Source organism: Eupeodes corollae, chromosome 1, assembly GCF_945859685.1.
Source record: "Eupeodes corollae chromosome 1, idEupCoro1.1, whole genome shotgun sequence".
NCBI lineage: Eukaryota > Metazoa > Arthropoda > Insecta > Diptera > Syrphidae > Eupeodes > Eupeodes corollae.
The window spans coordinates 97,055,034-97,080,029 of record NC_079147.1 but is presented as its reverse complement, the minus strand read 5'-3'; the positions used below and the strand labels follow the sequence as shown (position 1 = coordinate 97,080,029).

At 36.2% G+C, this 24,996-nt stretch overlaps 1 protein-coding gene across 2 annotated transcripts in view; it reads right to left on the bottom strand.

The window, feature by feature from the left end:
- The window catches only part of LOC129940766 (probable aminopeptidase NPEPL1), a 63,371-nt gene that overhangs the window by 24,954 nt on the left and 13,421 nt on the right, over positions 1-24,996 (bottom strand). The window contains exons 1-4 of one of the 2 annotated variants that reach the window (XM_056049217.1): positions 20,044-20,154; positions 18,961-19,949; positions 18,483-18,639; positions 3,039-3,215 (exon numbers count right to left, since the gene is read on the bottom strand). In XM_056049217.1, coding sequence (XP_055905192.1) covers positions 3,039-3,215; positions 18,483-18,639; positions 18,961-19,949; positions 20,044-20,109 — 1,389 coding nt within the window. In that variant the 5' untranslated portion in view covers positions 20,110-20,154. Of the gene's footprint in view, positions 1-3,038; positions 3,216-18,482; positions 18,640-18,960; positions 19,950-20,043; positions 20,155-24,996 lie in introns of those variants that run through there. The other variant, XM_056049216.1, reaches the window with a different exon arrangement.

Sequence of the window (24,996 nt, the reverse complement as noted above, 5' to 3'; positions counted from 1 at the left end):
AGTGCGAGCTTTAGGAAAATAGGGAAGGATTTAAGAGAAGATATCGATGCACATTGGTCTTAAGGTTTTGAATATCAAAATGAAAGGAAAAACAAAGCTGGGTAAAGTATTCCACGTTCTTGATGCTCGGTTAAAAAAAAAATCTCTATACTTGGCAGTACGTCCGAAATTGAGCGCAAGGTTAAACTAATTTGCATTCCTAGAAGCACAAGTATTACGGCTAAATTTTTTGAGGGGGGGAATGAAACATTGCGGCGGTGTTCAAGTAACGTAATTGTTTCGGTTATAGTTCTGCCGCCTATCAATTTCAAAGCTCTTTTTTGGATCCTGTCCAAAATACTTAATCTTGTTTTAGGGGCACCTGCCCAAATATGCGAGTTATATTCGATAAGAGAGCTTGATGCCAAACTCTATCAAGTGCAATAATCTTACTTTCTTAAAAACGATGTAAAGATTTGTACCACTGTTCGGTGAGATACTGCTACGAAAGCCATACTGCCGGTCATTAAGAAGCTTCCGTTCTTCAAGATATTTCTTAAGCTGATATTTAATCAGCGTTTCCATGACCTTGGAAAAAAGGGACGTGAGTGCTATTGGACGATAGTTAGAGGGGGAGGAGGACGATACAAAGGAAAATTCAAAATATACCATTAGATAGGCCTGTCAAGAAATTTCACTACGTTCGGGAATGTCTAGCTATGTCATTGAAAACTTCATCAACCAAAGTCAGGTATATGGGGCAAAAAAAACGACCAAGAAGAACGCCGCTCGTCAACAATCAGGCCAAAGAGAAACGAACAGACTCCTAATGTGAAACAAATTGTGTACTAGAGAAGTAATGGGAAAATGGATTTAGTAATAGGAGTACGACGAGTCCAACAAATAATAAAAAAGGATTAGATTTCCTTAGGTTTCCTTTGAAAACAAATGTGCCAAACCTGTAGTCTTGCCACGACGCAAGCTAGCTCGGCTTCGATTTTCTTAAAAACACCGGTGCTAGAAAGAGGAGTGGAGAACAGACGAGAAGAAATTGCGGCAAAATTTAGGTTTATGATCCCTTATGGATTTAAGGGGTGCTTCGTGAGCACAAAAATGGATTCTGTTTATTACATTCAACTACTCGATGATGTCTTAATCAACTTTGGAAAGGAAATAGTCACACCAGAATTTATTTTCCAGCAAAACAACGCTGCAATCTACCGACAAGAGCAACAAAGCAATTTCTGGAGTCTCGAAATATCACCACGTTTGATTGACCAGCATTATGTCTCGACTTAAATCTGATTGAAAACCTGTGGTCACTTTTATCGTCAAAAATTGAAACAATCAATCCAAGAGGAGTGGAAGAACATTGAACATTCTAGTCTAGACGACTAGAAGAAGTTATAGCCAAAAAAGGCAACCATGCTTCGAATAAGAATTTTTGAAACCGAAAAAATAAAAGCCACCTTATAATTATTTTGTAGTGAATTTTTAAGTTTTAGTTTGTTTGTTCCTTAAAATTTAAGACAAATAAATCAGGAAGGCAGCCAGTAGTTGTAAGACAATCAAAATCAAATGGGGTGGCGCAACAGTCCGTTGTGAACCAGGGCCTAGTGAATTACAACTCTCAACCATTCCTGTGTGCGAGTACTGTTGTCAGGAATGGAAGGGACCTACAATTTTAGGCCGAATCCGAACGGCTAGTTTGAGAAAGCACTTTTTCATGACAAGAATTACTCTTGAAGGATTTGTCAATTCCTCGCAAGAGGCAGTACCCGCGAAAATTATTATTTTTTTTTTTTTTTTAATTAAGGTGGCACAGGCAGGGATTGAACCCAAGACCCCTTGCATGACAGCCCAACGCACTAATTATCATGCCACGGGTACTACAAGACAATACTTTGTCGTATAGAAAATTTTCATAATGAAAAAAGGCGCATGTTTTCAATATTGTATTTCGAAAAAATGTTTTCAGTATTCAATATTATACTTATGACCCCATACATTGACTCTACAGCAGGTTCATATAGTTCCACATAGTTCGACAATGATTCATCGTTTTGCAAAAATGTATCAAATATTCTTCAGCAAGCAATAAAACCTGAAACAAAAACTCATATTTGAAGCACTTTTTTTTAAATCAAACAATTCAACTCTTTAAATTATGGATTTTAAATCATTCCATGCAGAGGATAAACTTTTATCCTTTCATGATTTTTTTTGTTGTTGTTGAGCCGTCCTCATTCCTTATGATGACCATGTACATAGTACAGGCATACTGACCATCATATTCAGAGTGTAATTTTCTCTTCACTTGGACAATGGAGTTGCAGTTGCAGCAGCTTCAGCTTCAGCTTCAGAAGCAGCAACAACACCAGCAGCCAAAGCACTACAGTCACTGCTACTACATCATTCGACCTAATCGATCAAAAATCCCATCGGGTTAAATGACTGTCGCATGCATAGCGTCCGGCCAGCTCTCCATCATCTCTATACACCATGTCGCCATCAAATAGCCTCAAGTTATCATCTCTGACATTGTCATGCATCACTATAAAGATCAACACAAAAACAAAAACGAAAAGAAACAAAACAGAGCTAAAAATAAAACGACAATTTTCCTGTACACGCTGCAAACAGGAGGACACTTCTATAGGTCGAGCATAGTACACAAAATAAAATAAATCACCGACCGTAACCAAGCAACAACCGAAGCCACTCGAAAAGGTGGATGGATTTCCCGCCCTACTATAGAGTTTTAAGGACCAAATCCAAATCCGAACCCAACCCAAACGACCAAAGGGGTGATTTGTGTTTGAATTTGCACGCGCGCTAGACTTCTAGATTTAAAATCTAATCTCAAACAACCACCACATCACTGTACATGGCGTTCAGTCCTCTTCATCTAACACGCGTCCCCACAAAACAAAAAAAAAATACAGACTCATATATGCAAAAAAGCAAGGCCCCTTTTAAAAAAAAAAGGTATAAAGCACCTTTCCTAAAAAACAAAAACTAAAACAAAAAAAAAAAACATAAGGCTCTTTTATACTTACAGCGACGGAATTTTTCATGTCAGCTATCGCCGATGTAAATTCAGGAAACTGCAATTCAGGACAATAAATTATTGGTGCTAATAAATCTCCAGATTTGCGTCCAGCTTCAAGTGATTTCACCTCCCAATCCTCTGAGTTTGTCAAAATGGCACCATGATACTTGCCTGTTGCTATACCCTGCAAAAATAACAATAAAAACGTTAAAACCAAAAACAAAAAAGGGTTAGTGAAGTTTGGTTAGAGTATAGAGGTACCTACTATTACCGTTATATGGCTTATACAAGATACAATCTTAGCAACCTTTGGAAGCAAGAAAGCAGGCAAACAGGGTATTGTAAAGTTGCTATAAATTATTGTTAATTTATTGAACCATTACAGAATGCTTGGCGCGTTGTTTTTTTTTTTTTTTTGTTGGTCCTTGCCTCTTATGGAAAAATATACTATAGTATTCCGGCCACAGATATACTCTTTGAGAGGAGAAGCAGCACCAAACCCATCCAAAACCCAACCGCCTACGAAAACGCAGCTCAACGTTTTGTTCGTTACCCAAGCGTATCGGTCGTGTTTATTTTTCTAAAGAAAATGCTATCCGAAAGGAAAAACCAAGGGTGAGATGTTCGTTCGTGTGTGCTATAACTTTTCTTTTTTCCTCTCCGCCATCTATTTAAGCTCAAGAATATTGTGTTCAGCGTTGTTATATTTTTTTATTGAACTTAAAATCGTCTTGTTTTCGACTTTTAATTATTTTGAAATCTTTACTTTTATGTACATATTTACTTGTTTGAAGAACCTTTATGAAAAGGTTAAAGGTTTTATCTGAGAGACATTGACGTATTAACTACTTCTTATTCCTGTGAAAGAAATCAAACTGTTGGCGCTTTAAAGGCTTAATAGGCACAGTTACGAAATAAATTAATTTCGGAATTGCCAAATTCAATTTTAACTTAAAGTTAACTTTTATTAAATAAACACTGAGTCCAATGACGATCCTAAAACCTACAACACGAAAATTGTGTGCTAGTAATAAATTATATCTGGACTGATATGGTAAAATATCTTAAGTTGATTTCTTTATTGAAACATACACAGTTTTTATTCTACCTCAGTGCGTTTCCTTTTTAAATTGAACAAAAATGCATCGTATGTGTTACATATCTTAAGTTAGTATTAGAAAAATCCAAAGTGGACTTAAGATTATATTAGCCTTACATTATTTACAAAAATTAAAGGCTAAAGATTTTAAGTTGATTTAGATATTTTTTCACCCACAAAATAAAAACACAATCACTTTTAAGTCGACAAAAATTATCAAACAATTCTGAAAAATCAAAAGAATACAAAAAATAAAGATGACTTTAAATAAATTCAATGACAGTTTGTTTGAATATTTCACTCAAGCCGCATATTTTTTCTAAAGGCTTAAGTAAAAAGCTTAAGCTTAAACTTTAATCAAATTAATAAATTAATCTATAAGCTTAAAAAAGAAAGATACGACTGTTTCGAACAAATGTCGAATCTGTGCTTTTTTATGGGTGCAGCACTTAGAAGGTTACTTCAGCCATTACAAGAAAGCTGCAAACTTTCGCGAATAGATGTCTTCGTAACATCCTAAGGATTTTCTGGAGAAGTTTTGGACCTGTCCTCAGGTGAGGAACCTATAGACTCTATAATACAAATGCCTAAGTGGCAATAGATTGGACATACGCTTAAAAAAGGTAACGAGTGCATTGCTGGTTAAGCAATGCAGTGAATTCCGCTCACACAAGAAGGAAGAAGAGCTGGACGACCGAGAAGCATAAAGCGCAGGACAGTCAAGGCGGAATCAGCGTCACTAGGAAAGTGTTGGAGGGAGCTGAAACACATCTCCGGAAACCGTACACAATGGCCTCTTAAAGTTCCCAACGGACTTTACAGGTTTGAGGACCTACGTAAGAAGTAAGTAAATTAAGTGACTTACAACTTTCAACCATTCCTGTGTATGAGCACTGTTGTCAGGGATTCATGAACCACTTACTCCCTTCGTGGTATAGGTTTTTATTCAAGAATGGATAATTTCTATGCTTATTGATAGAAGGATTCAAGCACACAATCTCTTCGAAACATGTGGGTAGAGGACCACCTAATAACCGTGTTCTCTTTCCGCTCTTATGGATTTAAGTTAAAATTAAAAAGTTGTGGGGAGAAGAAGGAAGCTAATGCTGATGATTTGGCTTTACTCGTTCGTCACCGTAATAAGTGAAAAAGGAGATTTGTCTAAAAGAAGATAGCAGTTGGGAATAAGTGTTAATCGGAGCAAACTGAACTGATGCTCTTAACGACCAAAACTAAATCTCCCTACCCCGAAGAAACGGTCAAATCCTGTCTTTATTCTCCAGTGCAAAATGTCAAGGGGTCATTCTAGATTTCAAACTAAACTGGAAAGTAAACATCGATAAACGGGTTAAGAAGGCTTGCATTGCCTTTTTACGCCTGTAGTAAAACTTTTGTTAAAAAGTGGGCCATTCAATCGGAATTGATTTTGTGGACGTGCATCAGACGTTGAACGTCCTATTTTGTCTTTTGGTTCGATTGTGTGGTGGTTCAAAGAATAGCTAGTGTCGGTACGACAGGGACCCTTCGATCCTGCCCAATAGATTCCTTATATGTTATTCTGTACCTAATACCAGTAGACCTACAGATTAAATATTAAGTATCTTGCAGCGTGCTTATGCTTAAACAATCAACTGTTGATTTTCTAGACCCTATGAACATGGCAACACTAACGAATTGATTCCAGCTGATATTTTTGCAACGGCACCAACCACTGCACCCCTGCCTTGAAACTCAGTAAAGAATTGGGCGGATGGCATGGTTACGAAAGACTTCCTTACCACTATCTTTCCTGACGGGTTAAGGATGGAGTGCTGAGTTGGGTCGTCAATATTATCTGTGTCCTTAAATATCTCTAAGACTAACTGAATGTGCCAGTGTATTTCAATCAGAGAAGCATGCAAAACACGCAAATCAAACTTAAACCAAAATAGAAACATGGCTATCTGCATTGAAATTCGGCGACAACATCCTCTATAATGCTCCAACAATATTGGGATGAACTATCCAGCTTCAAAATCATCCTCCCTGTCGCTCTTATTTGGGTTCCAGGTCATAGTGGCATTAATAGAAATGAACGGTTTGATGAATTGGTCCGGCAAGGGTCGGCCCTTCATAGCTCACTTGTGGAAATGGTAAATATTCCTCTTCGAGCTATGAAGGTCACATTTTTCTGACAGAGTACAACGCAGGTGGAACAGTCTAACTGCACCATATCTATAGAAAGATATGACCTACCTATAACAAAAACCGTTCTATCGAACTTTTATTTAGACCCAGGCATGAAATAGGATCAATGAAAAATGTACCGGAAATTGGACGATAGGAGAGCATTGATCAAAACAATGGCTGCTTAGCGAATTTCGGACGGCTAATTTGAGAAAGCATTTTTTTTTACAAGAATTATTATTATATGATTTTTCAATTCCCCGCAAGAGACAATAACCGTGAAAAAAAACTTTAGATGGCTCAAGCAGGGATTGAACCCAACACCTATCTGACAGCCCAACGCACTAGACATCATGCCACGGGTTTAATCATCTATTATAAAATTACATCACACTGACTTTCTTCCTTTTATTCATAAATGTTTTATATTTATTTCCAATGTGGAATCTTTAACTGTGTAGAACGCACCTATTGCTTATAAAACTCAATGCTGCTCACAATTTTGACGTCGCCAAAAACGCGTAGCCTTATTGTCAAATATTTTTGAACACCTTCATGTTTTTTTTTTAAAGTAAAGAGAAACTCAATGATTATTTCTTTGTATGCTTTATATTTTGGCTGTAATCTTTAAGGTCTTTTTTGTCCGAATTTCAAGAACACTATAAGTTAAGACCTCCTTTCCCTAGATATTTAAAGTTCCAACACTAACTTGAATTTGTATTTATGCTATTTAAACCTAGACTACTTTAATATAATTGGTCGTATCGTAGTAATAACCGTTTGAGTTCAAGCATAATTTACGAAAAAAACTCTCTTCAAGTTCATTTTCTGTGAATGTTAACTTTTATAACTCAAAAGCTCGAGCTCGATTTTATGTTCGTGTAATTTTCGATTAAAATAAAAGTAAATATCATTAACTTTCAATAAAATATTTGTAATGAATCTTATATCGGCATAGGTTCTTAAAAAGTTCTACAAAAAATTAGGCAAAGTAACTTCCCTCAACTTGAAATTTTGTAAGTAATTAATTTCAAAGACGAACTAATATCTTAAGTCATATTTTCTATTCTTATAACTTTATATCTTAAAGTTTTTTTGGAGAGCTTCTTTGAATTGTATTTTAAACGGTGATTTTTTAAGAGCTTGAGAACTTTTTAAAAAAAAAAAAACGCATAAAATTTGCAAAATCTCATCGATTCTTTATTTGAAACGTTAGATTGGTCCATGACATTTACTTTTTCATTTAAATGTTGACCGCGGCTGCGTCTTAGGTGGTCCATTCGGAAAGACCAATTTTGGGTAACTTTTTCGAGCATTTCGGCCGGAATAGCCCGAATTTCTTCGGAAATGTTGTCTTCCAAAGCTGGAATAGTTGCTGGCTTATTTGTGTAGACTTTAGACTTGACGTAGCCCCACAAAAAATAGTCTAGAGGCGTCAAATCGCATGATCTTGGTGGCCAACTTACCGGTCCATTCCTTGAGATGAATTGTTCTCCGAAGTTTTCCCTCAAAATGGCCATAGAATCGCGAGCTGTGTGGCATGTAGCGCCATCTTGTTGAAACCACATGTCAACCAAGTTCAGTTCTTCCATTTTTGGCAACAAAAAGTTTGTTAGCATTGAACGATAGCGATCGCCATTCACCGTAACGTTGCGTCAAACAGCATCTTTGAAAAAATACGGTCCAATGATTCCACCAGCGTACAAACCACACCAAACAGTGCATTTTTCGGGATGCATGGGCAGTTCTTGAACGGCTTCTGGTTGCTCTTCACTCCAAATGCGGCAATTTTGCTTATTTACGTAGCCATTCAACCAGAAATGAGCCTCATCGCTGAACAAAATTTGTCGATAAAAAAGCGGATTTTCTGCCAACTTTTCTAGGGCCCATTCACTGAAAATTCGACGTTGCGTTGTGGCAGATCGTTCGGCTTCAGTTCTTGCACGAGCTGTATTTTATATGGTTTTACACCAAGATATTTGCGTAAAATCTTCCATGTGGTCGAATACCACAAACCCAATTGCTGCGAACGGCGACGAATCGACATTTCACGGTCTTCAGCAACACTCTCAGAAACAGACGCAATATTCTCTTCTGTACGCACTGTACGCATTCGTGTGGTTGGTTTAATGTCCAATAAAGTAAACTGAGTGCGAATCTTGGTCACAGTCGCATTAATTGTTTGCTCACTTGGTCGATTATGTAGACCATAAATCGGACGTAAAGCGCGAAACACATTTCGAACCGAACACTGATTTTGGTACTAAGATTCAATGATTTGCAAGCGTTGCTCGTTAGTAAGTCTATTCATGATGAAATGTCAAAGCATACTGAGCATCTTTCTCTTTGACACCATGTCTGAAATCCCGCGTAATCTGTCAAATACTAATGCATGCAAATCCTAACCTCAAAAAAATCACCCTTTACTATCCTAAAAAATATTTAAAATAGGCTAAAGATAGTTTACGTGTTTCAGGCTAGAATCAATGTAAAGCCTTACACTCAACTTTAAAGTCAAAAGCGTTGATCTCTTTTTAAATTAATAAATAACAACCCTGCCTTTTCGATACGAGGAAATTTTCCTTCTTTATACACCTTGGAAGGATATCGACATCAAGTGGGTACACAGATGGTAATTTGTTGCAGAATGGTAAAAAGAAAAGGACTAAAAATGCATACGAGCGACAAAAAGTAAACTAGGATTGTAAAGTGTAGAAAACTGAGAATGCAATAGAAGAGACACACACGCCCAGCCCATCCCAGACCAGGCCAAGCAGGCAGACCAGGTTCACCCACCCTCACTTTGAAGTAGTACACCTTCCTAGATGAAAGAGAGCCGACAGAAGGAAGACAATCGAATTAGAGGAAGGAAACAAATTTGTGAAACAGGAAATTTCCGTTAAATTTTATTTTTCTACTTTTTATTGTTTCTTCTTCGATGCGGGGTGGGGGAGGGGGTGGTTCGGGCGTATTGGTTAAATTGAGGTAGAAGGGTGGCAAGGAGTTATTGCCATGGTTTGTGCCAACACCCACCGTCACTGCCACCCGACCATGATATACGAAAAGATAGAAGAGGCGACGGAGCAGATCACTTAAATCATTTTAAAATCATCTCATTGGATATATGTACGTATATGTATATGCATAGGTTGTGCAGGAAGGTACCTCCATATAGTTAAATAGCTGGAAGGGGATATTTTAGAAAATTCCAAGTAGTGCAGTGGAAGCTCGCGAGGAGGAGACGTGATGGCTTCGGAATAAGATTCGCGCGATTTATGAGCCGATTGGGCGGAATTTGTGGTGTTTTTCTTTTTTTTTTCTTTGTGTGCAAGGGTGGATAATGTAAATTTTAAGCTTCAAGGAGCAATATAATTTATTTGGTTAACAAAGATAGTGTGGTGTTAGTTGGGAAGGGTGGGGGTGGGTCGGTGCAACACAGAATTGCAAGCAATCCCATCACAGTAGTCGATTGCGATCGTCATTTAGGAAATTGCAATTGAGAAATAAATTAAATGCAATTGGTTTTGGGAAGGGTATAAGGGGTTGTTGGCAGGGGGTTGTAGGTTGAGCAATGTAAATGCAAATACATATGTTGCGGTAAGATATAAGGAAAATAACAACAAGAACACATACACACACACACAATTTCTCTTTCGACATGATTGATTGAGTTTTATTGAGAAATCAAGAGTAATGCCAATCACAGTGGTAAATCAAGAGCAGAGGGTGTTTTTTTTAGAAGGTAATTTATTTGACTTTCATAAATAAATTGAATTTTGTAATTAGAGAAATTTTCAATTTCTTTTAGATGTACTTTAACTTTAGATAAAATAACTCAAGAATGTCAAAATAGAGAAGGGTTTTAATTTATTGTGGTCACTGTTAGATTTTTTTAGCACAATAAAGTAAAATGCAACTTAAGCTAATAGAACGGAAAAAAGTTGTCTTTTGAGTGTTTTGAGTTGTAACAACAATTTCTGAAAATTTTTTAGCTTACAAGGGGTAAATGTGACAAAATATTTTTAAAAAAAACAGCTAATATGTAAGTTTTTTGTTTATGTTTTTGACACAGTTGGTGCCTTTGTGGCTTCAAGAAATGATACAATTAGCTTTATTAAGGTTCTATTTACCTAATTGAATGGAATCAGACCAAAAACATAAACTTTAAAAAAACAGCCAAGTAGATCTAAAAATATGTCAAGTTGTAAACTTTTGAAGCAAACGTTTACAGTTCTGAGGTAATAATTTGCGTCTATCGATGCATATCATCTGAAAACCCTTTTAGAACAGTCTCCACATGGACGCAAATGGTTTGGAAATGTGGGATGGCGAGCTCGCAAATAAGTTTTAAGCTTTTTAACAGTTTGCTTGCATGTGCGAGTATGCGGGATCGTCATATTCATTTGCCTGATATCACTATTGGTTATGAAGCAGTTCTGTTTCAAATAGTCGATGACAAGACCTTTGTACATTGAAGAGTCAATAAAAGTTGATCCGAAAAAAAGAAGAGTAGATGATCGACAGACATTCTTACGAAACAGTTATTTAATTGTAGTTTAGTTCACACCTGCGCACCCGAAATTACTCAACACCAGGTTCTTGGGAACTTTCATTTAATTCATATTCTTCAATTAAATCCAATGTTTAGTGATCTTTCTTTTCGAAATTTCTAATGAATTTCAGCACTTTTTCAAAATAGTGTATAGACATTTTAAACTTCGTCATCAATCACAAACATATCTTATAAAGGGTTTTTCAATTGGCGTGGGTAGATTTGACGAGCCGTGAATAACACTGTTGATTAGCGTAATCAACGATAGATTATTCCTTATGGCTGCGTCTCTTCATGTGAACTTAACCAATATCTTAAATAATATGCTTCCAGGAGAAATTCGGAAGTAACGCTTTTGGGTTTAGCCTGTCTCCAAAAAAAACGTACCTTCTTCTTCTTCTTGGTAGAAAATTATAAACCGTGTAGAATTTGAATTATTCAAAAAGTCAATGCTATTTCATGCCATGAGCGTCACTTTTATCGAAGAAACTAATCAACTTTCAGTTTGGGTGCACATGTTACAGTTCAACCTTAATGCAATTATCACATATTCGATATTACCAAAAATGCTAATAGGTGCCTAGGATTTCTCAGATAAAGATGCAAATAAATGTGTAATACCTTCTGGTGTTAAAAAAGCCTTTACTCGTCCTAAACTTGAATAGCTCACATATCGGAGATGTGCTCGTATAACTAGTCCTTCGACAGAATATAAAACAAGAACTTTGAACATGATAAGCGATAGAAATATAACTGAAACTTTTACATTGAACACCATCGACATGTTCCATGCCTTTCGTTGTTTTCCTGATATTACTACAGTTCCTATAACGGAAAGAACCACATCAACGTTAACATCCTCAAACAGTTTTTTGAAATACACAACGTACGATCTAATTGGAGGTTACTTCAATGCAAGGCTTCATATGTAGCAGGATAACACGCATCAGTACTGAAAGCAAAGCCAACGTGGACTGGATTTACCTAGACAGTGATGAACATTCTTTGGTGTTAGTGTCATAGCTCAAGCCAACCTTTCCAAGAACTCCATCAACCTTTATCAACATAAAATTTTATTTATATACACGAATTGAATAGCTGCTTTCTATCAAGCTCAACCAACTAGCCATTTTAACAGCAAGTCCCCAAACGGACTTCTTAAACTTCAGGAGACTGAACGTCGAAAGAATGCGGAGGCACGTCGAACAACATCTGTACTTCCACATGCCAATAGAAACCTCCAGAATAATAAAATTGATGGAGCCGTCGAGATTTTGGAAATGAAAATCGGCAACGCACTTGACGTCCAAAAGGTACCCATGACTGCTAACGATAGATATTAACACCTACCGGAGTATGTGCGAACTTATATTAGCTCCGACAAAGGTTGAGAAAAAGGCCACAAGGAATTCACCAAAAGAAACTTAACGCAGCGAATCATAAAAACAAGACACTGAAAAGTTAACTTGAACATCATGTTCCGAAACTCCATCCGGCATTGCTATGACAAAGTTCTCAAGAAGAAATTACGAGGAAGCAAACCTGGAACAGAAGCTTTCAAGGAAATCAAAAGTTTTATAAAAAGAAACAAACGACTTCCGGAAGTCATGATGAGCAATAAAACACTGATATGACGTCATTGGTTGATAAAGTGGAAGCCTTTGCCAACCTCTTCGAAGGGAAGTCTACCCCCAACCCACTTCTAACCAACTTTTTATAGACGAAGTTGAAGATTCTATCCAACAAACTCTGGCTCCCTCCCATAAAAAAAAGTGTATTTAACGAAACCAAATTGTAAAATGACCCAATTGACAACTCAAACTTGAGCACTACAGGGGAAATATCAGAAATATTATAGTACTGCAAACCAAAGAAGTCAACAGGGCCAGTACAGTATCTAACTTCATCCTAAAGCGGCTACTGTAAGCAGTGTTTATATTCCTGACAATCGTCTTCAACAACTGCCTAAATAATGGCTACTTTCCCCAAAAATGGAAAACTGCTAAGATCCTGGCAATTCCCAAGAAAGGAGATCGGAATAACATCTGCAACTATAGGCCCGTATCTCTCCTCAGCAATATCAGGAAACTATTGGAGAAACTTATGCTCAGGAAACTCAAAAAATTCTGCTCTATCATTCCTGCCATGCAGTTTGGTTTGGGGAAAAACACACGAAGCTGCATCATTTGCTGAAGTTTGAACACGACATTGACTCAGCCCTTAATAGTCGTCTTGTCACCGTTGGATGACTTCTGGATGTTGAGAAAGCATTTGATAGCGTATAAATTGAAGGCCTTATCCATAAACTTCACATTGGCTTGGCTTTCCAATTGCACTAATAAGAATTATTTTCTGAAGCGAGAGTTCTTAAACTGGATAACCACCTACTACTTTTGGCTAAGAAACTAGCAGGTAACTCATTTAGCCACCCAACCCAACTTATTGTAAAGATGAAAACCCAACAGCGACTGCCAGAGCCCATTTACCTCAGATAAAAACAGAATACAAATCAACAACGTGTCAGCTTTCCGACGCGACGCACAGTGGTGCGAGAGCGGAAAATTCTTTTGAAAAAGTCATATCTATCCATTTAAACTTTATGTTTAAGAACTCTTTAATAACCCGAGCGTATTATTTAATAGTGTTTTTTTAACATATATATATTATGTTCTGATTTACAAGCCCTCAAAGATGAAAAATAATTTTACTCTAATCGCGAACCGTGTTTTCAACAAATTTTGAGTTGTTTTTTTCCGAAGTTCCTTTAAATTAATTTTCTAGCTTCTTAAATAATTTAATTGGTCTACTTTCGATTATCTAAAAAAATAAAATGATAATTCATAAAAGATACCTTCTAAAAGAAGTCTGAAACTTTAGTACTAAAAAAAATGTTTTTTTTTTAACTTTTTGATTTAAAAAAGTGTCAAAAGATTCCAAGTAAGAAGATATGCCAGCATATGCTGCATTCATTCATATTAAAGCACAGAAAAAATCAGCTGCAGGTACGTGCAGACGTGGAAGTTATGCTCAAAAATGTTTTTCTGAATCGGATTTCAAAAAACTCCGTCTTGACGGTTATGTTTGATTGATTTTTTCGGTATTAATTTTCAAATTTTTTGAATTATATCATAGAGCTTAATACAAAATGAAGAACAAGATTAGGGATAGTCTTTTTTTTTCAATTTTTCGCTAAAAGTAGGAGAGGTAAAAATAAAAAAGGTGATATTTTTAGAGTTGTATTTTGTTTTTGTTGTATATTTGGTAATTTTTTATTACCTGGGCTTATTAGAATAAAATCGCTTGCTTAAATCTACAGTTATGGACAGACAAATAGCACACTCAAGACCTTTTTAGACAATAATTTAAAATGAATAAGAACAAAAACTGAAACTAAACTTCTGGGGATTAAATTTTAAAAAAAAACAAATCTTGCGTGTGATGACATTATTTCTGCCGGACATAGAAAAAGCACACATATAAAATTCAAACGTTTAGAAATTAAAACTTTTATTTTATACAGTCTTTCTAGTTAATGCTTTGTGGATCGGCCACGATTTTTCAAAGTAGCTTGTCATCTTCTTGGTAAACTCTCCTCTAATTTCCTACATTTGTTTTGGGGAATAGATTACCAAGCTTCCTGAATTCCGGTCCAAAGTTCTTCCGAATTTTGTTTGCCAGATCTTAACTTTAACATGAAAATCTGACTGGCATTGACTCGAACGCGAATGGTCCCATTGTGTTTTTTAATATGTTGAGGTATGAAAACATATCCATCGGTCCATCTATTTTCACCACTAGCTCCACCCCATGCCAAGAAAAAGCACCCCACACCATCACACTTCCTCCACCATGTTTCACATTTTTTTAAAATGTATTTTGAGATGTAAGCCTGACCTTCTGGGCGAGGAACAAACGTTTTTCCATCTGATCCGATGCGGTTACACTTTGTCTCATCACTACATAGCACTCTTTTACAAAATTTTAGGTCTTTGTTCGGATGGGTCTTGGCAAATGCCAAACGAGCCTTAATATTTTTTTTTTGAAAGCAAAGGTCTTCTTACTAGTCTGCTGGATACGTTAGCACCACATTCTTCATTAATTTCAGACGTAATGATGCGGAAGGATTTAAAAGGATCGGAATTATACTTTCTGACGATGGCTCTGTCAACGCGTACTGGAAGTCTTGCGAGGGGTGGACTTCCGAATTTTATTAGTTATTCTGAGTTCAGGATTGGTTTTCACCAAATTAATAGCATTATAGACCACTTTCCCCGAACACTTTATTAATTTCGCAACTTCTAAAGGATTATTCCCTTTTTCGTAGATCATATTCCTTTTTTCATTTTGGAATTTTTTTTTGCAGTTGTATATGAAGTTCGATAAACAGATGAAAAGTTACAATTTAACTAATAACTGTGATATTTCTTTGTCCACTATTTATGTATAGTCGAATGTTCTAAACTTACTTACTTACTTAGTTAAGGTGGCGTTACAATCCTGTGTGAACTAGGGCCTCACCCAACAAACTTCTCCATCTAGCTCGGTCCCTAGTTAGATGTCTCCAGTTTCGAGCTATAAGTTGGGTGATTCTGCGTTTGATCTCAGCGCTGGTGTTGTTTTCTGCGTTTACAGCGGAGCCTAGGTAGACGAAGTCCTTGACTACCCCAAAGTTACGTCTATCGATTGTGACGTTTTGACCAAAACGTCGGTGTTGTATGTCCTTTCTAGACGACAGCATGTACTTTGTTTCTCCCTCATTAACCGTTAAACCCATTTTTGCCGCCTCTGCCTCAATACTCACAAAAGCCCCATTGACATCACGCTGAGTTCTTCCGATTATGTCAATGTCATCAGCATATGCCAGTAATTGGACAGACTTTTGAAAGATAGTGCCTCTAGTGTTGACGTGTGAGCTCTGCACTATTCTTTCAAGCACGATGTTAAAAAATTCTCATGACAGCGCATCACCTTGTCTAAAACCTTTTTTGACATCGAAAGGTTCTGTTAAGTTGTTTCCAACCTTTATGGAGCAGCGTGAATTCTCCATGGTCATCCTGCACAAACGGACGAGTTTGGCAGGGATGCCAAAAATAGACATGTCTCTATACAGCTCGTCCCTGTAGATGCTGTCATGTGCGGCCTTGAAATTGATGAAAAGATGGTGGGTGTCGATTTGGTGTTCTTGAGTTTTTTCCAGGATCTGCCGTAATGTGAATATTTGATCAACTGTGGACTTTCCTGGTCTAAAACCACACTTATAAGTACCTATCAGGTTGTTGACGATGGGCTTTAGACGTTCACATATTACAGCAGAGAAGATTTTACAAGCGATGTTAAGTAGACTGATTCTTCTATAGTTGGGGCAGTTTAGAGGGTCTCCTTTTTTCAGGATCGGGCAAACAATACTTAGGTTCAATTCATCGGGCTCATCTTACAGATGAGTTGGTGCATGCTCCTAACCAACTTATCTCCAGCTGCTTTAAAGAGCTCGGCATTCAAGCCATCCGCTCCAGCGGCTTTATTAGACTTCAACTTAGATATGGCAATCTTTACTTCGTCTAAGTCGGGAGGACGGGATTGTTGGCTTTCGTCGTCTATATTGAATGGATCATCCTGCCTGACAGCGGAATTCAGTTCTTCGTCGCCGTTATACAGTCTGCAGAAGTGGTCCTTCCATATCTTCAGCATTGACTGCGGTTCCACAATGATGTTTCCACTTTCGTCTTTGCAGCCTTCCGTTCTAGGTTTATGTTCTAAACTACCAACAACAAAAGGCTATAGCTGATAACGGTTTAAATATAACTCTCTTTTCTTGTGTCAGTTGCAGTAAAGTAGCAACATACCCACACAAAATTGCAATGATCATTCAAAATAACAGAAAATCTTTTGGAAGTGCTTTACTTTCTTTATGTGTGCTATTTGTATGCCCACAACTGCATTTACATATGTATATACAAATTAATGGAAAAAAAGTTAGTATTGTTAGTTTCGTGAAAAACTGGGCATCAGTGTCGATCTAATAAAACAAGTTACGGGGAGAAGTAATGACGATAACACCTCCTCAAGATTTTTTGCAAATCCAACTATGACTTCAGAAATCACTGGAGTTAGTGAATCTCTACTTTGGCGGTTATCCTTGAAGTAATAACGTCGAATGAAAAATTAGATTTAAAAAAAATTCAAAATAAAAAGTTAAGATTTTACTAAAAAAAAAACTTTTATTTTGCCAAATTTCACTAAAATCCGTTGAACCGTTCAGATTAAACAGACTTTTTTTAGCTCTCCTATACGAACTGAACCACTGTGCGACGTGGCTAAGCCTGACACCAACCCTTAAACCAATCAACAAACCATCAACAATGAGAACCTTGGCGCAACACCCCGAGGATAACCTTTTAAGAATGGCATTTATATTAAAGAATAGTTCAATTTAAATCTAAGCCAATGTGTTAAGTTAGGACACTTTTGTGGCAACAAACTACTTTATTATTATCAATGCATCTATTTAATTTTAAGACTATAAAACTGTATACATAAAAGTTAATTAAACAAATCTTAATATTATTACAAACAAATTTCTGTCAAAAAAACAGCCCCTCCTTCAAAAAATTCAACCGTAATACTTATATTCAGAAAAACGCTCATATTTTTTCAGCGGCACATCAATATTGTACAATCCTTTATCCAACTCTTTTTTTCTACCATTTTTGTATTCAAATGACAGCGGTATCTCATCTTAAATCCTTCAATTATTTTTCTAACGATCGTACTGTGTTTTAAACTTGAGCTCAAATTATAAAAAAAAATCCGCAAAAGTTTCGAATACGAAAGAACCTACCCTAAAATGTAAGAAAATGGACTGCAAAATGCTGTTAAGGTAAAGACAAATCATAGACTTCAAAAAAACTGTCGCATATGCCGTGAGTCCCAAGAAGTAAAAGTAAAAGAGCTTTATATTCAAAATCCATTGCTAATATCCTCTTTCCTCACGCATACCCAGCTAAGCTATTCATTAAAACATGAATAACATTACCTAATTACCGTTGTTATTTACAAAGAAGAAGATCTGTTGTACGTTTATTTGTCGTTTTGGTTTTGTTTTAGTGATTTGGGCATAGTCTTGTGAAATACAAAAACCTAAGATAATTTTCATGTTCTCAAATCATAGATCATTTTCATTATACAAATACATACATACGTTATCGCCAGAAGACTCACAAAAACGTGTTACATTCGAATTAGGGTACTCATATTTCCATTCATACTCACAACGCGATTACCAACCACATTCGGTGTTGCATGCATTTTACAAAATATTTATCAAAAAGAACTTTTGCAAAATCCATAGATAGATTGTAGCTAAGCAAAAACTCGCTAATGAACTTTACAAGCACAATAGAACGAACCATACGTCCCTTGGATTGGCTTGGCTAGGCTAGGCTAGTAGCTAGTTAAAAACGAAAGAAGGTGGCAGGCAAGCTACAGCTTCAGCTTCAGCAACACAAAACAAAAGACACGGAAACTTTGCAATATTGAATAATTGCCTAGCTGTGTGCGGTGGTGGTGGGTTGAAGTGGAGTGGAGTGGATAAGGTGCGGTGCAATTGCAACTATAGCAACCAAAGATATATTTACCTGAGCTCCGGTGAGTGTTGCCATATCCAATATGATGTTTGCCTTCAAATCCTTTTGTGCATAGGTTACACCGTCGGCCAGGACCAGACGTCCCTCAGCATCCGTATTGTTAATTTCCACTGTACGACCAGAATACAGTGTATGAACATCATCTGGGCTGTTATAGTTCCAACAAAAAACAATAACAAGCAATGTAGCAGCGGTAACGGGAGCGGCAACGGCAGCAGCAGCACCAGCGCCAGCACCAACCAACAGCAAGCATCAAACACCAGCAGCAATAGCAAATACCATGTGAATAAAAGAAGACAAAACAAGAGGATAGTAATAATTAAAATCGTTATTATTCATTGCCAGCGACTTGGTCGTGGTTTTCGTTGTCGTTGTCATCGTCATCGTCATTCTCGTTGTCGTCATCATCATAGTCATCATCATCAACGAAAAGCTAGGAAAACGCTAGCGTTTCAATTAGCTCACTCACCGTGTGGCATTCGGTCCGACAGAGTTTTCAGCCAAACAAAAGACTGCATGCAAATTCTCTTTGAATCCGCACTTAACCGCCGCATAAAATGCACCAAGAATAGCTGCAGCACCGCCGCAATCCCTTTTCATACCAGGCATTGCAGTCTTGCCTTTGATGCTCAAGCCACCAGTGTCGTAGACAATTCCTTTGCCCACCAACGCAATTGTTTCGTTGGCCCCCTTCGGTTCGTGCGAGAGAACAACGAGAGCCGGTGGCACAGCCGCTGCCTTCCCCACACCATAAATGCCACCAAATCCCAGCTCTTGTAACTTCTCGCCACGAATGATGTGCGGAGTCAGCGAGAGCTCACTAGCAATGACTCTAACCTCTTCGATAAAGTGGCTGACATTCATTTCGTTGCATGGCATATCGACTATTTTGGCAGCCAACCGGATGCCTCGTGCGGCTTCTTCCATGCAGGCAATATCGTCGGCAGACAATGCAGATGTGGCAAGTTGGCCGTCTTTTTCAATGACAACAAACTCAATACTAACGGTGTTGTTTGATTTTTCATGGTTCGAGTTGGAGCCATTGTTGGAAGTTTTTCGTGAATACAATGGAAAGGCTCGAACGACGGCACAAGCACTTGCAAATACGTCCGCACGCTCGCAAACAATTACAACAGTGTCGTTGACATTCATTGTTTTGTTCTTAACCAAATTAGAGATTGCATGAGCACGAGAGCTAGTGTTGTGGCGAGAACTTTTGAGGGGGAGTGCGGCTATGGTTGCCATGTCCAAGTACAACGAACACGAGTCCGTTGGTGATGGATGAAGGGATGAGACAGCATGCTTGAATGTTTCCTGGTTGACACGCGGAGCAAGTTTGCATTCGATTACGGGAAACTTGAGAAGATTAAGATGACGCAGTTGGCCGATGATAAGGACTGGTGTTACATGCGGATCGGATTTGGTTAGAGATGCATTGAATTTAATGTCGGTAACCATCTGCAAAATATGAATGAAAAATTTGACAAATACAAAAAAATTGATATTCATTCGCATAAATATTAATCTAATATAATTTATCAAATAAATTTACAATTTCTTGAAGTATTTTTGGAGGAGAGGAGTTTTTCTTTTTGTTTTGTTTTGATTTATTAATCATTCACTTTCGAGATGTCGTAAAAAAAATTTGAATGCTTAAGTATTTGGATGTTTGCATGCATAGTCATTTTCAAGATCTAAACAAAAGTGGCGCAACAATCATTGAGAACTAGAGCTTAGTGACTTAAAACCCTCAACCATTCCGATTTGAGAGTCAGGTCAGGAATATAGGGGAACTACAGTTTTTTGCCGAATTGGAACGCGCAAATTTGAGAATGCATTATTCATGACAAGAATTACTTTTGGAGGATTTGTCAATTACTTGCAAGAGGCACGAGACAAAACTTTAAGTGGTACAGGCAGAGATTGAACCCAACATTTCTAGCACGATAGTCCGGCGCACTAACCATCACCCCACGGGTTCTACATTTTCAGGAATTGGATAAGCTTAAAATTGGTTCAGTTTTCTGAATTGTATGCATAACTTGAAAACGATCAGTTTTGTATGCCTCTCGGAAACCGGTGAAATGATTTCCTTGGAATTAGAAAGAAAGTTAAATTTTCTGTTTAGTTCACATATAAAACCGCAACTACATAAAGACGAATGGCTACCTTCCATCCATGTGTAAGCTCAGTGAGTAGTTGGAGCAGTAAAAATTGTTTTTGCCATTTCAGCTTATAACTTTCGATGATAGGCATTTATTTTTTTAATCTGATCATTCATTGATGACATATACTATTTGGGTCCCAATGATTAGCTTAATTTATAACCTTCAATCAGCACACCAACTTGTTTTGGTTCGTAATACTTGAAGCGCTTCTATCTTCGGAAGCCTATTATTACTCATCTTCATAACTCCGAATATGTAATCGACTTGCATTTTTGGGGTTCGTATGAACATAGGTGATAATCCTGATTCCAACATAATAACATAGTTGGGTGTATTTGATGGCAGTGTAAAAATTCTATTAATAAAGTATCGGAAAAGTTTCTCCACTGTTTGGTATTGTTTCGTTCCCCAAGTTTGTGCCGAGTAAAACTTGACAGACTCAGATACCGCTTCAAATATTTCACCTTTAGCCTTAACCAGTTTCTATCTTAGGTGAATTTCCATGCTCAAATTTGTCGTTAAGTGAACTCCAAGGTATTTGAATTTCGTAACAACTTCAATGACCTCTCCATTATAGAACCATTTTTCTTTTGCCGAATTACGGCCTTCTCCTCGTTTAAAAATCAAATTTTTGGACTTATTAAAAGCTGGCAATATTGAACAGGTGGTTTATCATTAACTGCAATGGATCAGGTGATGCTGCAAAAGAAAAATTTCGTCCGCAAACAGAAATGCTTTTATTATTTGTCCGGCGAATCCAATGCCACCTGATAAGGGGTCTGTAAGATCTTCAATAAACAAGGCGAACACATTTGGACTCAATGTACAGCCCTGTCTGACTCCCGATTGTGTTTTAAACCTTCTCCAGAACTCTTCTTCATTCCATATCTTAGCAATTGTACCTGCATATGAACGTTTTCGCGATACTTTTAAAGGTTCAAATGTGGTCAACGGTCGAATAATATTTTATAAGAAACATTTAGAAAGCATATTCCTCTATAATTAGAAAATGATGTACTCCTTTAATTCTAGTGGTATCATTCCCGTTTCCATGACATTGTAATATATAGTTGTCAGTCGGTGGGTTAGCTCTGTTGTGTCATACTTATAAAATTCTGCTGGTATGCCATTCGGTCCGCATGCTTTCCCATCTTTAAGATCCATTACAACTGAAATCACTTCTTGGTGTCTTATTTCAAAATTTCTTTTCGCTTTTACAAGACGCTAATCTCTTGGATTCAGCTTCAAAGAATGCTGGCTTCTTTAGCTTACATATTGCCTTGAAAGATCTATTAGCCAACATATATTTATTTTTGAAGTAGCCATCATTCGAATATCTGTATGCTCTAAGCCAGCTAAACGATAATTCCTGTACCTTTCTACATTCTACATCAAACCCTGGCTCTATAAAGTTCTCCAAGGCTTTGCTGTTGGCAGCTACAGTTGGAAACGACTCCTTGATTATTTTATCCAGCTTGGATAGATCACAATTTCTTTGTCACAGCAGTGAGATATCAAGCCTTGTTTGATATTTAATCTCGTTTGTCGGTTTCCATTCTAGTTTCGGTAGGAAATATATAACCTTGGCTTTTCTTTAAATCGGTCCGAACGTTATGATCATTTACACAGTGGTCTACGAGACTAGAGTCTATCATAGAGCTTCCCTGACCACTGACAAAATTTAATTGACCTTTCATATCTGACAAGCTTAAACCATTTTGTATTCTTAACCCGTACGAGTTACACAGGTCAATAAGCTTCAAGCGACAACTGAAAAATAATTTGTGGAGAGTGCACAACCTTATAATTACTTTATATGACACTTAAAACTGTTTTTGTTTTAAATAAGACAAAATTACAATTTTAGCCATTACATCTAATTAAAAGGAACTAATTAATTTAACACCTCACACATAATAGGACACTTAAATACTTATTACTTTGTTGCGTATCCTTTCGATTTAATGCCTTTCTCAGAGCGTCTAGGTATTGAAGAGAGAAATTTTAACATACTTAACGACTTATTTTTTGCAATTTCTCTTAAAGGCCCGTCTGAAGGTCCCCAATTGTTTTTAAAGTTCAAGAATTATGAACCTTTTGTCTGTGAACAAAATCTAATTTATAATATTCTCATATATCTACGGGTTGACTAACTTTCGGCTATTACGTCAATAATAAAGCTTCTTCTTCTGATGTTTTCGTTGCTGAATTTTTTACTCGTGTTGTCATTAACATACATTTTTATAGATTCCAAAGATATGAAAAAAATATTAGTTGCTTAGTCTAAAAAGAAGCTTATTATTTTACGTCTCCAGGTTCTTTCCTTTTAATTTCAAGGTCCCTAGAGTAGAAATAAAAGTACGTATGTACGTACTTCCGTATGTACGTACTTCCGTACGTTCGCGACGGTTTTTTCGTCTTCCATAGCTCAAGAACCAGAAGGGATATCGATTTCAAATAAATTCTGTTTTACAGATAATAAGGTAGAAAGATGCAGAAAGGGCTCTCAAGAAAATTGCGTGGGTGGTTTTTTACCATAGCAGTTTGAAAAAAAAGGTGAAAATTTTGGTTAACCCTAAATATCTTACGAACCAAAAACGCTAGATACTTGAATTAAATTTTATATAATATGTATATTCTAACGTGATATCAAAGAAGTATATTTTTTGAAAAAAAAAATCCATTAAACGATTTTTTTATAAATCAAAAAAACTGAAAAATAATTTGTCACATCCAAAATTTTACGACTAAAAAATAATTTCATCTCCAAAACAATTTTGTGCAACGAAGAATAATTTTTTTGACATCTGATAAAATTTTAAGAAAAATCAAATTGACAGTTTTTTTTTATAAAAAATAAAAATCTAAAAAATCATTACTCAAAGTTGGTAAAAATTGAATGTCGATTCAAATATCTTTTCAAAAACTTGAAATTTAGGTTTCAAACTTATTTTATCTTATAAGAAATATTGTTTTCAACATTCTGAAAAATGTTGAAAAAAATCGAATTGACAGTTTTTATACAAAAAATAAAACACAAAAAAAAATACTAAAACTTGGTAAAAATTTACTTTCGACTTAAATAGCTTTTCAAAAATTAAAAATATTGGCTTCAAACTTATTTTATTTCACAGAAAATATTGTTTTCAATATTCAGTAATTTTTATATAAAAATCCAACAGTCCGTTTTTTCATAAAAAATAAAATCTACAAAAAATAGTACGCAAATTTGGTAAAAATTGATACGAGTACTTATAGACAAACTTTTAAGCAAGACAAATTGACAGACGGGATGGGAAGTTATCAGTGTGGGTCGCATCGCAGCCTCTTTTTTATTAGAAAAATTGGATTACAATAACTTCCTTTGCGAAGTTAATAATTACTAGTCATTTGACTTAAAAAATACCGTTATAGAGTGATTACAGTGCAAGAACGGTGAGTGTCCGATTATGCGTGAGAGGTTTAATTAAGGAATTGTTTTTGTTTCTTTTTTTTGTATTTGTTTTTGAGCAGCGCATACAAATGTTCCTTAAATAATTTGTTACTTAAACTTACAGTTACATACGTCAAGGGATAAAGTGACAACTTTAGCTATTAGATTATTTAAGAACACCGTTGTCCAACAAGATATGGCCTTACTATTTTATTTAGACGAATGTTTACATATGAAATAATTCTAAGATTCCATCAGTTAAACAAAATATGCCATATTTAAATGAACGCTACAAAATTATAGATTCAAGAACCCAGAAAATGAGAAAGTTTTTCAGAAATCTTGTGATCTTTTTTCGCAGGAAAATAAAAGAGAATCTGTTATGAAGAATTGTATGGCTTTTTTTGACGTATTTTTTCGGACTCAATCTTTTCGAGTCTAGATTGGAGAGCTGATGCTACAAAACAAATTCAAAAAAATTACTGTTTTGCATGAATCCTTTGAAAATATTTTGATCTTAAAGGAGTCAAAAAAAACTTAAAAATTATAGAGAGAAAATTGTTTGGTTCATGAATTTTAGGAAAAAATAAAAACAAAAAACAAGGTAAACAAATAAGTTGCCAAGCAACTTTAGTTTTCGAGAGATTCAAAGCTTTTATATTACATTAAAAGATGAAAAGCCTTCATTGTTCGTGTTTTTCAATTAGCCATTCGCTTAACGAAAACGTCACTTTAGCTGTTTTTGGGACATTTATATTCTTGAAATTCGTCTTTAAAACTCAGTTCTAGAGCATCCAAGCAAATTTATTTCAATTTTTTTTTAATTATTAAAGATCTAAAAAGTTTTTGTAGTAGTACATATTACATTCTTAAATTCTAGGAAGTACACATCCATAAATTTATA